We start from the raw sequence: 12888 nt of genomic DNA, 5'->3' as shown, positions 1-12888 counted from the left end.
TCCACAAACGTCTAGCATATAAACACATATCTCTTTGTATAACGTGCCAGCTTGCGCTGGCAATTAGATTAACTATATTACTCCGAGCTCTTCTCGCACGTTCGAGACAAGCACAAGAGACAAGTTTTTCATTGCCGTAGAAGTTTACGATAATTCTTCAAACTTCTTCGTTTCTTGGTACGCAAGCATTTACATAGAAATGACAAAAGTAAATTTTTTTCTTAAATACGAGTGTTATTGCAAATCTTCGGAAGAACCAGGATCGAGCGCGAGAGTCTTTTTTTCGCACGTTCGCACGGACTTCCGTTTAAGAGAAATTGACTTTTATATTTTCAAGTGAATCAAAATCAGAGCGGAACACTCGGGTACTTCTTTCTCTTCTCCGTGTACGATCTAGTTCACGCTGATCCAAGAAACAAAAAGCAATAACGCTGCGCGCATTTCAAAGCCACATTTGTACGAAACAGACGCGGATTGTACGGCGCTTCAAATCCCACCGCGGCGTTTCCTCGTCCCTTCGTTTTGAAATATTTCCGAGCACTTTGCAGATTTGACTTCGCGTTCTTCTTTCGTGATCCGCCAGTTTCGCGCGGGAATTGTTTGCAGACTCGTAGATTTGACACAGGGTGACGTTACCCGAGATCTCGCTACGTGAATTAACGTCAACGATGTGCGCATCGTTTTCCGTCGAATTATTATTTTTGTAGAAATAGAAGATGACGCTGCAGCGAGAGCGATACCGCTGCATTTGCGGCAGTCAATATTTTCGATGACGCCGTGAATAATGAAATTTTCAATAATTTCAAGGAACAGCGACATTTGTGTTTGCGCGAAACGTCACTGTGTCCACATCGATCGTACTCGCCGTCAGATATATTCATAAACGCTCGACCATTTTTACATGTTAAAACGCGTGTTCGTACAACTGCGTTCCTGAGAATCGCGTTAATGATATTTACGTGACAATCTACTTACGCAGATAACACGTCGCGCACTTGACATTTCTTCGTATCCTTTCAAACATTCGCCAAAGTGGGTTGGCTTCAATGTTAGGATTTTCCGACGAACGCAACGAAAATGCTTACGACACGATTGTTTTATTTTTCTATTTTTTCTTTTAATATTTTTTAATATGTAAACTCTTGATCGGACTGTTTAATTATAAAATATTTTTTTTTTTTTTAACATTTTGTCTCGTGATTGTAAAAATTAGTCATCGCTGTCGGTTAAATTACGCATTTGTTCGCCTTCTTCTTTTCTTCTAAATACAATATTTTGCTAACTGTTTGATAGCAATATCGGCACTAACCCTTGAATGCTGTTAATGATACTTACTTATTTAAAATACCTTTCTTATGTGTTTTTTTCATTACTGATGTGTAGTTCATTTGTATATTTTTTATTGAAAGCCATAAGCTACCTTTGAAATTCCGAGTAATATTATTACGCAGGTAAATGCAAATGTATCTACATAAGTCTAGACATACTGTACAGAAGAAGTGTAAAAAGCTGCTAAATTGTTTTAATTGTGTATTTTGCAACCTCGCACTTTACAAAACTTTTCGCAACAATGAATGCACTTTTAAAAATAAAACGTGATGTGTAACTGTTTATCTTGACGATTATTTCAACTTCTTAAAAATTATCGTAAAACTTCACTTTAAAGAAACCTTGTAAAAATGAGTTGTTTTACAAAATATGTAGAATATTTACATCAGTTTGAAAGTTATACAAGTTGTATGGCCAACTATTTAATTATTTTCTAACTAAATATGTTTAAATTTAAAAAATGCGTTTTTTAATTAACTTGCACGATAAGCTTTTAGCATTTGTATTTTTTTTAATTAACGTTAATATAATATATTCTTGGAAATATTATTTCTGATCAAACGTTTGAAATATATTTACGTACGTATTTTAAGAACTTTGGAATAATTTGCAATTTATTTTTTACAGAATAAACGTTATCAGGTTTACTTTTATATTTTATACAAGATTAACATATAAAAATTCATATACATGCAGTTACACGAGTTATGGCATAGAACGTCATCGTATTAACGAAACACATTTGGATAAAAATAGAAAATTACTTGTTTAAAACGAACTTAGAGAAACGTAATCTTGCGTTTTGGGGAACCTCGTTATGTGCTCTATATTTAAACACGCTGGGATTTTGCTTCTGTGCTCGACGATTTACCGTACGCCAACGGTACTTTTTAACTCAGTTAATACCTTGATATTACATAGTTTTAAATTATTAACTCCACGTAATCAAAACATACAATTTTTCAGTTCGCTTAGACATGCCATATGTTTTAAGAATTATTTCTACGGTGCACTTGCACTCTCCAGCATATAATTCCGTTTGCGTAACGTATGATCCAATTTTAATTGTTCAATGATATACTCCCGCATTCAAGTCGTGTAATAAGTCGCGTACTTTTTATTTATTTATTTTTTTTTTTTCGGACTTACCACCGATTTATTGCCGTTAACGCACGGAACGCATCGACAAATACTCGATTTGCAGATGATACATTCCGTACACCGATGCATATGAATTATTTAAACGGAACGTGGCTGGTTATATACGTACTCGGGTGGCTGCTTTAAGCGTCTTGCGAGACTTTCACCATTCCTTTACTTTCACCAATGAAAATTAGCACCGTCTATTTCGCCCATTCAGCAGAGGTGCGTGTGATTAGGCTGTCCTTATTTTGGGCGAAAATTTGGTTGCGAGATCCGGAATAATCAACCCGCTCCAGCAAGTTTAAAAGCCGGTATTTTGTCTTTACCGTTAATCGTTTGCGATACATGTATGCCTCTGGACACTCGAATACAATACAAATTTCGTTATGTTCTCAATCCTCGGCTGATTTTTTATAATAAATTTATTACGTTTTGATTTTAGAAATAATAATTTATACTCAATTCTTTACTTTCTTTAGAAATAGAAATAGAAGAAAAAAAGAATCAAGAACTTAGTAATCATTCAATCAATGGTTAATTATATTCAAATACATTTTATTTTCATAAAATAATAAAATTATGACGAGGATAAAATTGTTTGATGTTAATTTACAGTTTAAAATTAAATACTTATCTAAAAATGGTAATATAATGTACTAATAATATATTGATAATTATAGTATAATTCCTTCGCGTAGATACAAATGTATTTTTCATTATCAACAGTAGTCTGAATTGTTCGGTATCTGATGCTGGTATGCATGGTAATAATACGTACACTGTATACGTGTAGGCGTAATGAAAGGCAAGTATGTTGTTTACTAGCGGCGACGGTGGCTAACGTACGTGAGTGCGTGACTTCTTCCTCTCGCCCCCTTTCCTCGCGCCCCACTCCCTTGAGCCGCCGAGTACGGTAGAGGGGATGGAGCGGTAAGAGCGCGGTCTCGCTTACATTAGTCCTTGACGACTGGCGCTGCGCAGCACATGTATTACGGATGCTTTGTGTGAGACTCAACGCACACCACGATAAGGTCAGGTGCACACTCTAACCACCGTCGTCACAGCGAACGCCATATCCGTCTTTCAGTGTACTTGACCAGCAGACGGTCGGAAAGAGAATTATATTAAATATCGCGATCGATCAAGCACGTGCTTCTCGAAGCACGGTAGTGCGCAGCGACTATATTCGACGCTGCGTATTACCGTGCCTGTGATACGGTACGCCGTTTGAGTTATCTACACACGTGGACTTTCCGAAAAGTTTACACAAAACAGATATATTTTGTTGAAGATGCTAACCAGATTTCTTTTTTTTGTTTTAGATGGAGATCCAGAAGAGGACAAGAACACTCGTCAAAGGAGGATTACATCCGAACATCAAGATCATTCTGAGAGGAGGAGGAGGCCTAGGACAGGCATCATGAGCTGGCGGAGCAACCCCAGGGTGTGTATAATTTATACTTTATAAATTACCAGCTCGTTTGGATTACAATTTGTTTTATTTTTTATTATTTAATTAAAACAAATTAGAATCGCGTACACATTTTTTTTTAATCAGTAAATATTCAGAGATATGTAGAATTTAATTTTTTATTTGTTACAGATTACCGTGGCTGAACTGTTGTATCGTGTACCGAAATTAGAGAATCGGACTGATTCATCGTTCGTTCCGGAAGTTTCGAAAAATAATCGGGCGTAGTTTTTTTGATCTTTGATTTTTTTTTTTTTTTATCGCGAGTGCCGTAAATGACGCGCGATATTTTTCAATGTAAAATTAATTCTCGCGGTAATATTAATTCGCGGTAATATTAATTCGGGCGCGTTCGCGAGTTTCCAGTGCGCGGAAAGATGACTCGACACGTCCCATCCGAGAGGAGGAGCAGGCCCGGGACGGGCATCCTGCATCGGCGGAGCAACTTTTAAGTAAGAATTAATTTTTCTTCATATTAAATCGCTAGCTTTATCTTTTCACTATTAAAAAAACTTTGCTTTTATTCATTTTTATATTGAAACAATTAGAAACGCGTAATTTTTTGTTCAAAGTGAATTTCAGCATCTCTACATTAATACGTTTTTATTTTATGTTACAGCCAACGCCAGAATTTTACAACTCCGCTGATGCTCATGCAGTTCGGTGAGTTGCATGCTTTTTTTATTATGCGTTCTGATGAATACTGCGTGGAACTTGCAGGAGAGACATTGCTTGAGAAACGACCGCTACGGTCGTAACGTGACGTACGCAATGATACTCTTGATGTGGATGCGAAAAGAAACTTTAGGAATCTAAAAAATTTAGGCAGATTATAATAAAATCTATTCAAGCGTGTAGGCATGCGAGCTGATATAAATAAAAAATATAATCGCAGGACGAAGCGAAAAAAAATTTGTTAGCTCGCGGAAATTAAATCTCCTTTTGAAATAAAACATATTTTTATACATATACTAATATATGTATATGTATTTTATCGTAATAAATATATTTTGGGTGGTATCAACTTTCGAATATCTAACGCAATATATAAAATAAGAAAAATTGTTTTCTAAAAACGAAAATTGTAGGTAAAAATTAAAAAATTTTAATCTTAAAAATATAATAATGCAAATAATAATAAATACACATTCGCCCCAAATATACAATAGATATATAAATCTAAACTTTAATTAATAAATTGATAAATGTTCTGCTTTTAACCTCATTCGGATTTTATCATATCATTGTCGTTACTTAAAATTTACCGTAAACATTTCACATTTAAATGTTTTAGAAACGCCCTCGTTAGAACAGTAATCGTACCATCGCTAAAAATTATTTTTGCATATACAAAATAAATATTACATATTTTCTCGTGATATAAAACGCGGCAAGAGTTCGATACTATTTTTCAAAGAGTGAAATATGAGCAAACGCAAAATTGATTCTTAACCGATCTATATAAATAGTTATAAGAACTACTCGTTTAAAGATCATCTTCGAAAAATTTTATCCTACGCTAAAATCGACTCGATACCTTCACTAGCAAGGATAACATATTTTGTCATTTTGGCAATTTTACTTTGTCCAGTCTATCTTCGCTCTTCGATAACTTAAAAAGTCACACAAAGTACACGCTCGTTAGTTAGGTATACATACATTCGTTCACGTACATCCGTTCACACTTCTAATATACATAAAAAAAAAAAAAAAACATGAGAACATATATTTTTACAAATATAAAAAACTTCGTTAGGAAGTACCCGGAAGGAACGCCATTGTAACCAGAATATTGCAAACTCCGGTAGGCGTGCAACGCGCTTTTCCTTTTATTTTTCGTTTCTTCAATGTCTCTAATTTATTTATGATCCACTTTTATTCGATCGCGTCGTAAGAATAACGACTGAGGTGCAACGTAGAAAAGTGTTCTAAATAATTTGGAAAGTACGCGTAATACACCGCTGAAGTCTTTTAGAATAGGATATTTCTTATATTATTCATCAAAACCTCGATTGTCGATAAACACGCGATTTCTGAGGCCGCTGTCGGATATGTAACCAGTTGCCATTTTATACTGATTTGCATATATCGCTCCTTTTTCGTTGTCGTTCTCCTTGATACCGTCTTTGTGGTCGTTTTGCTCTCTTTTACCATTTTTCTGTTTGCTCGACGCGTTCTTCAAAATCTTCTTTTTGTACGCTTCATTGTAAAAATTGCGGAACAGAAAATAAAACATTACGGCGTGCATGCCGATCCACCAAACGAATGCCTTCGGGTAATTGCAATCGATAAAGAGTAGCTGGAACGCGTGTACCATCACGAGGACAAATTGGACCATTTGGAAAGCGGTCAGATACTTCTTCCACCACAGATACGGTTGTATTTGCGGGCCGAGAGCCGCCAGGAGATAATAAGAGTACATTACAATGTGCACGAAGGTGTTCAGACATCCAAAAAAGGTGCTGTGGCCACCTAAAAGGGAAAAGAAGGTCACGTGATACATATTTGTAAAATAAAATGTAATTAATATTATATCAACTTAGAATAGTAAATTTAAAATTTCGTGCAGAAGGTCAGATTTTAATTAAATCCAAATGATTAACGATTTGCGTTCTATAAATATAAAACAAAGGTCGTACGCTTACCGGGAGTAAATTTAACTCCGAACCACACCGACATAGGCATACAGCCGTGATGAATGACATGGAGAGTGCTTATGTGATCGTTCTTTTTTCTTAATACGAAAAAAATCGTGTCCGTAAACTCGACGAACTTTGAGATATAGTACCACCAGCAACCTCGTGCCATGCGTAACGCGACGGGATCGTTTGAATAATCGACCGGCTGACATCTGAAGGAGTACCTGCCTCCCCAGCCGCCGACGAGACTCTGCGAATACGAGAAAAAAAAAATTAAAAGATTTCAATGAGCTTTTTTTTCCCCCTTTTTCGTGTAAATTTAACGCTTGTTTATTGCAACTTACTTCGTTGAACAGCCACGTAGAGAATACCACTTGAAAGAGATTGTACCATATCATGACTCTTCTGAGATTAAAAGGCTTTCGATTCTCCATCAATTTCGGTCCCAAAACCTTGACGAAATAAGCGTAGAACAAACAGGTCGCCAACGTAGGAAACGGGCCGCTCATCATCGGCCAATCGTTGACCCTCGGGTCGCTTTTGTTGTCCATTAGGTCTCGATATCCATCGTAAATTGTTCGCACTAATTGCGCCATCTAAAATCAAAACAATACGTTGCAATATCAATCATGTTAAGGCAAAGTCGTTTATAATTATAGCGTAGCGCGCTTCATGTCATTCTGTCACGTTGCAGAACTGATGATGTTTTGCGATAGAGGAAGGTAGTGTCGTTATAATTCAATTGGTTTTATTATATAAGAGTCTATCGTTTATTATAACGATATACTATAACGTTTTAGATAAACGATCATATTTATTACTCAAGCAACGCGATTTAGGTGCGTGATTTAAGTACCGCGCATAATGTTCGTTGCAAAACTAGGAAATATAGAAATCATCGGGATTATATTTATATTACATAATTGATAGTCGATGAGTTTGTCAAGTATGATGTCCATTATGCGAGATTACGGCATTAAATAATACTATAAGTAGGTCGTAGCTTTAGTATGGATTTAAATAAAATCGTGCTACATGCATTAAAAAAAAAAAAAAATTTATATATATATAATGTGCTGCATACGTCTAGTTATATTGCGATTTTTTAAAATGAGAAATTACCATGAGATATGCCGCGCAATGAATACAACCGCAACGACGCATCTTATTTTTTTATTCAAATCCCGTGGAATGCGACTCTCGGTTCCAACTTACAATGAAGTTTCGCGAATCTGTGAATCGTCTTTTCTCCGAAGGTTGAATCATTATCCTTTCACTTACTATAAGAAATCGGAAACGAACCAGTGAACTAAATGGTTTTCCCACATTCGCGGAGACCTATCTACGTATTACTCCCCGCGTATCCTCGCGATCTTTATTCTCGTATGTTAAGAGTTGGATTATCTTATTTTTCAGCCTTGAGAAAATGTTGACGTCAAAGGTAGCGATGTATTTCGCATGGCTTTTGTAATTCGTCGTGATAGTTGTAAAGATAAATTTTTGCAAAACGTGACTTATTTAAGTGATCTAGAGATTGCCATAAATCACGCGTGGGAGAGATACAAATATATCTTTTTTTTTTATTATTGTTTTTTTTTTTTTTTTTAAATAAGAGTAATGTATTTGTGCTGGAAAAGAGATTAAAAAAAATGTGCGTGCCAAAGTAGTTGTAAATCGAGGATACATTATTAACTTTATTATTGATTATGTAATAAAAGATGATGATAATTCACTTTATGACATCAGATTTTACGTTTCGATAATTATTATTTTACGTCACGGTATTCCAAAAAAAAAAAAAAAAAAAAAACTTACATTATCGCGAATAATGCCATCTCGATAACATCACGTTTAGGGTAATTTTACGTGTTCAGCAAAAATTGTACTGTACGAGTGATTTCATCTCGTTAAATGTCGTACAACGGTCAGGTGGGATTTTTGCATTAAACGTGTCAATATTTGATTTCGTCTCTATGGTATAAAGGTTGATTGAATATATATGTTTTTACAGTAGCAATTATGTACTGATCGTCTGTTTGCGTTTCAGTAATGGAGAGGTAAACCTTACCACGAAATAAAAGAATAATTTATTTAAATAAACGGAAGTTAATGTCAGGTTTTTAATCGCACGGGTATTGGTTGAGAACTTAGAAAACGGTGATACTGAAATACCCTCGACTATTTTTCTAACAAAAACAATGAGTTTTAGTTATAAATAATCACTTCATAAATTTTTTTAATGTAATTATACCACGAAGAAATATAACTTTGACTGATAAATTATACCAACGTTAAAGATTTAATGTTCGTTGAGAAAGACAATTCTCGCAAGTGTTGCAACTTCATTGTAAGATTGGGTAAGAAAGTTTAGATTGTAAACGGAAATTGCCAAATACTTGTACAGTAAACCACATTTTTGCAATTTAGCAATTCGATGTAAAACGAATGGCATTCGCCGGTACATTTATTTCGAAACCAGTCGATCTAGTTTTTCTTTGCCTATTTGATTCGTCACGTTTTATGAACGGCACGGCGCGTTTTCCAGTTTTGTGATTAATTTGACGTGGCTCTTCGGCCGCGGCACCGTTTTGACCTCACGATCGGAATTAGATACGAAATGTGCACATTTCTGCGATTCGCGACTTCTACGAACACAAGACCCATTATTTTGACGGAAAAAAAAAAAAAAAACCGCGACGTAGCGCAGGACTCGCACAAGCCCGCGCGCAGATTTCGCAACCCGCGTGCTCGTTGCAGAAAGGAAAAGTGACTATCTCGTTAAAGACTACATGCGACTAAGAACTCGTTCTCGCCGCAGAAAAATGCGGTCCCTCACGCGCGTTTACAGTCGTATCGATACTCGTCTTATAACCCTGTTCGCTCCTCCGCTTCGTTACGCTAATAGAGTCGACTATTGCCTACAGCAATACGGCGGGTATGCTACTGCGTGTACACTGCGATTAATCCCGTACATGTTTTTAAAGATGTATACATAAATGCATATATCATTTAAATACCGACACGTGTCGGCAATGATGACAAGAGAGCTAGATATTCCATGTGTAGGGTGCTAGAAGTTATCCAGCAAACTAATCTTTAGTTGAGAATTAAAATAATCCTTTCTTTGAAGGATCATCAAGCCTGTTGTCATCAATCACGAATGATTTTTTTTCTCTTCTTCTTTATACCTCGTAAAAGTACGTTATCGTAAGGATGTGCTGGCTATACAAAGTTAAGTAGCGACACGTGTTCAGCAATCGGACACTGTAACAGTTTCTATAATCACATCTCGCGACGGAGTGATTTTCTTGCGATCTCACTTTCTTCGCGAGTGTAATATCAACGAATTTTCTTGATTATAGGTTGCCCTTACGTTGTTAAGTGATATATTTCAAGAAAATGTACCGTTGCTACCGTTCGTCGTAAAATACTTCGATTCGCAAAACGTCTCGTAATACTTTTCGCGATGGGCGACTTAACGTTGCAGCCAATTTTCTCGGCGACTATGAGTACTCTAAAACCGCTTTGTTCAATCTGTACGAATTATTTCTATATCGTCGGGATGTGCCGGTGAGAACGCCCAGCGTCAAATTTACAATCGCGTTTCGATATACGCACGTAAATCATGTCAAAAAGTACAGTAATCGTCGTGGAATTTCCGCGACACCGTCATCGATAGCTGCATCCTTGTTAGACGGGGACACGTGTCGGACGGGAACTTTTTTTTCTTTGTTATTTACATCAAGTTTTCCCAAGCTCGCATCTCATAAACTTCAAACGAGCGCGAGTAATTATTCCGAGCAATGACAGAATTTTGCGCGCGGCAAAAAGTAGCGGTGGATCCGCAATATAAAACTTCGCGTTTCGCCCGTGATGCAATTCGAATCGCAGCGGTCTCTTAAGACGGCTATTTACTTGACAAGTCAGGTGCATCCTCCCGCTTGTATTTGATAACGAAAGTGAGCCACGACACCTTCGGACTGCTCTTATGACACGCGCCCTCGATAATGTCGCGTATCGTGCGTGATTGCGTGCGCGCGCGTTGGTCCCCGCGCGTGTCTATGCGGGCGCACTTAAGTTTAATTCGCTTTTAATTATGCGTGATGTTTTATGCCCGAGCAAAGGAATTTGCTCGACCTTAAGGAACGGAGAAAAATATTTTCTCAAGCGTGCTAATGTATTAAAGAGAAAAAGCCCGTGAAGGACGAACGAGTTCTATGTTAGCGCTTAGAACAAAGTACAGGATTAAGACTGTTTTTTTTTTTTTTTCTCTTAAGATTGGTGGTCAAGTTTTTCCCCGAGAGAACTATCAAGTCGTCATATTTGTAGTCTGATTTGGGAGGGATATTATTATGACGATGTCTAGGATAATTATTTATTACAGTTAACTTGAAATATTATTGCTAAAAGTTGATTTTGTGCAGACACAAATCAATTAAAAAAAAAAAAAAACTTAATTATATTGTAATTGATGCAACGAAATCAATTCGTGCGGTATTAAGTCAGTAATCGTTACAGTGTTATGTACTCAATAACTTAATAGTATATCTGAGAATAATTTACTATCTGCATAATTCAAATATCACATATTATCAACTGAAATAGATTGTAATATTACATATATTATCATCTGTTTAATTTTTTTCAATGTTTATACCTCCGTTGTAAGTTTGTGCACTCTATTAATTAATAAACAAAGTATAAATATTTGTGATTATAATCCGCGTCACGAAAAATATGGCAGGTATCTAACTTATTATAAGTTATTAGCGCAAACTGATATAGATAGTATTCATAGATAAAGAATTGCGTAACTACGTTGATGACAATAATTTACACGCGGAGCACGTAAATTATGTTAATACTCACTATGCTACTCTTCGTGTGTTACCGTCGTTGCGAAACTCTCCCGAAACCAAGGCGCGTAGAAATTTCACTGCGGAGACAGGATTGAATTCGCGAGTACGACGTAACGCAATCTCGACCGAAAAGGGCAGCGTAAAAAAAAAAAAAAAAGGGAACAAAAATAAAGCGTAATTAAAGGCACAAGCGGGTGTGAGTACCTCTTCCGCGGGGCACTAGTCGACAAACTGAGGCCGCACCGCCATCACCGAGGCTTTATATCGTCTCTCATCGAACACCTCCACGAGCGTATCGTAGGTTACGCACCTTGCTAATTCATCGCGCTTTTATTATCATTTCCGTGCAAATAAAAATGAGAATGAACTTCGCTCGTTCATTCGATTACTCCGATAATGATTGGTCAAAGTTTTTCCCCCGATGATGAAACTGTGTAGGATGCGAAAAGGAGGTCGGGGTATTTTTTGTTGAAGTAATTTGATCAACTTATTCGGCAAGTATAAAGCCGACATAAACAATATGATTTGAGCAAAGGCACAATCGTAATAATTAAATTATAATTTACTTTTTCTATGAAAAAGATGTGCGTACTATTAGAAAAGAAATTTAACAGCTGCAATAATAATTATTAATATTGCTTTGATAGGGAATGCTTGAAAATAAAATTGCACTTTTTTTTTCTTTTTTAAATATAACTTTGCAAGCCTGAAAGATAATCTGCGCGTTCTTCTTGTATACAAAGTATGAAGAATTAAATATCTTTATGTTCGTACATCGTATCGATCTGCTCATATATTGATGTATCCTAGAATTATGTGTTATTAATATTTCATACTATGATACGGACAGCTAAACGATTTCTTCGAGAGTGTTTAGAATACTATTTGAGATACACTTGATGTACGTAACTCTACTCCTCATTTACTGTGGGATATCGCGTGACTTTCAATTTAACTTATCCTTGGTATAAAGTCGGAAAATCATATTCAAATGGTTAACATTTACAATGAAACATGTATATTGATGGAGATTTGATGCAGAAATCTTTATCGAAAATCAGTCGCGATATGCGTTTGGTATTGTTGATCTTGGGCGTAACAATGCAAAGTTAACGGTGACTAAATTTCCTTATTTCTTATTTTTTTTAAGCTCTATTAATGATCTTTCGTAGAGATTGCATCAAAGCATAATTTATTCTTTACGTGCTGATAATAAAAAGTATTGAGCGACATTGAATAAGTTTTATCGCGATTGATTCACTGTTTAAATTTTTAAATGTATCCCATCATAATTAAATTAGATTAAAATATACAACATTTTAATTTCGAGTACCAGAGCTTAAATAAAATTTCTCTTCGAGTTTAATTCTTATAAAGCGTATATATTATGTCGATATAACATATACGTGCATATAATTAAATAATGTTACATCTTTAATTACATTGC

General features: G+C 35.9%; 2 protein-coding genes across 4 annotated transcripts in view; one reads left to right on the top strand and one right to left on the bottom strand.

The window, feature by feature from the left end:
* Sit (stuck in traffic) overlaps positions 1–12888 on the top strand; it is an 85347-nt gene that overhangs the window by 15637 nt on the left and 56822 nt on the right. The window contains exons 1-4 of one of the 2 annotated variants that reach the window (XM_070666842.1): positions 3156–3732; positions 3795–3916; positions 4076–4395; positions 4563–4606. In XM_070666842.1, coding sequence (XP_070522943.1) covers positions 4591–4606 — 16 coding nt within the window. In that variant the 5' untranslated portion in view covers positions 3156–3732; positions 3795–3916; positions 4076–4395; positions 4563–4590. Of the gene's footprint in view, positions 1–3155; positions 3733–3794; positions 3917–4075; positions 4396–4562; positions 4607–12888 lie in introns of those variants that run through there. The other variant, XM_070666841.1, reaches the window with a different exon arrangement.
* LOC139108485 (very long chain fatty acid elongase AAEL008004) lies at positions 4480–12667 on the bottom strand. 2 transcript variants are annotated; one of them, XM_070666838.1, is made up of 4 exons: positions 7705–9113; positions 6927–7178; positions 6589–6832; positions 4480–6415 (listed from the first exon to the last, which is right to left on the bottom strand). In XM_070666838.1, exons 1-4 carry the CDS (start codon positions 7744–7746, stop codon positions 5937–5939), a joined length of 1017 nt encoding a protein of 338 aa, XP_070522939.1. In that variant the 5' UTR covers positions 7747–9113; the 3' UTR covers positions 4480–5936. The 2 variants fall into 2 exon arrangements, with proteins under 2 accessions (XP_070522939.1, XP_070522940.1); XM_070666839.1 differs by lacking the exon at positions 7705–9113 and adding an exon at positions 11452–12667 and having other exon boundaries at positions 4483–6415.

This window comes from Cardiocondyla obscurior, linkage group LG15, assembly GCF_019399895.1.
Source record: "Cardiocondyla obscurior isolate alpha-2009 linkage group LG15, Cobs3.1, whole genome shotgun sequence".
NCBI lineage: Eukaryota > Metazoa > Arthropoda > Insecta > Hymenoptera > Formicidae > Cardiocondyla > Cardiocondyla obscurior.
Note: the sequence above shows the minus strand (reverse complement) of the source record. Positions and strands in the feature narration are given on the sequence as shown.

What these genes read in the sequence shown, in the direction of transcription:
- LOC139108485 (XM_070666838.1), bottom strand. Translation starts at nt 7,746, where the DNA reads ATGCGTCGTTGCGGTTGTATTCATTGCGCGGCATATCTCATG. An exon ending in CTACGTGGCTGTTCAACGAA is followed by an intron (nt 6,833 to 6,926) that starts GTAAGTTGCAAT and finishes TCGTATTCGCAG; the next exon opens with AGTCTCGTCGGCGGCTGGGG. An exon ending in CGGAGTTAAATTTACTCCCG is followed by an intron (nt 6,416 to 6,588) that starts GTAAGCGTACGA and finishes TTTCCCTTTTAG; the next exon opens with GTGGCCACAGCACCTTTTTT.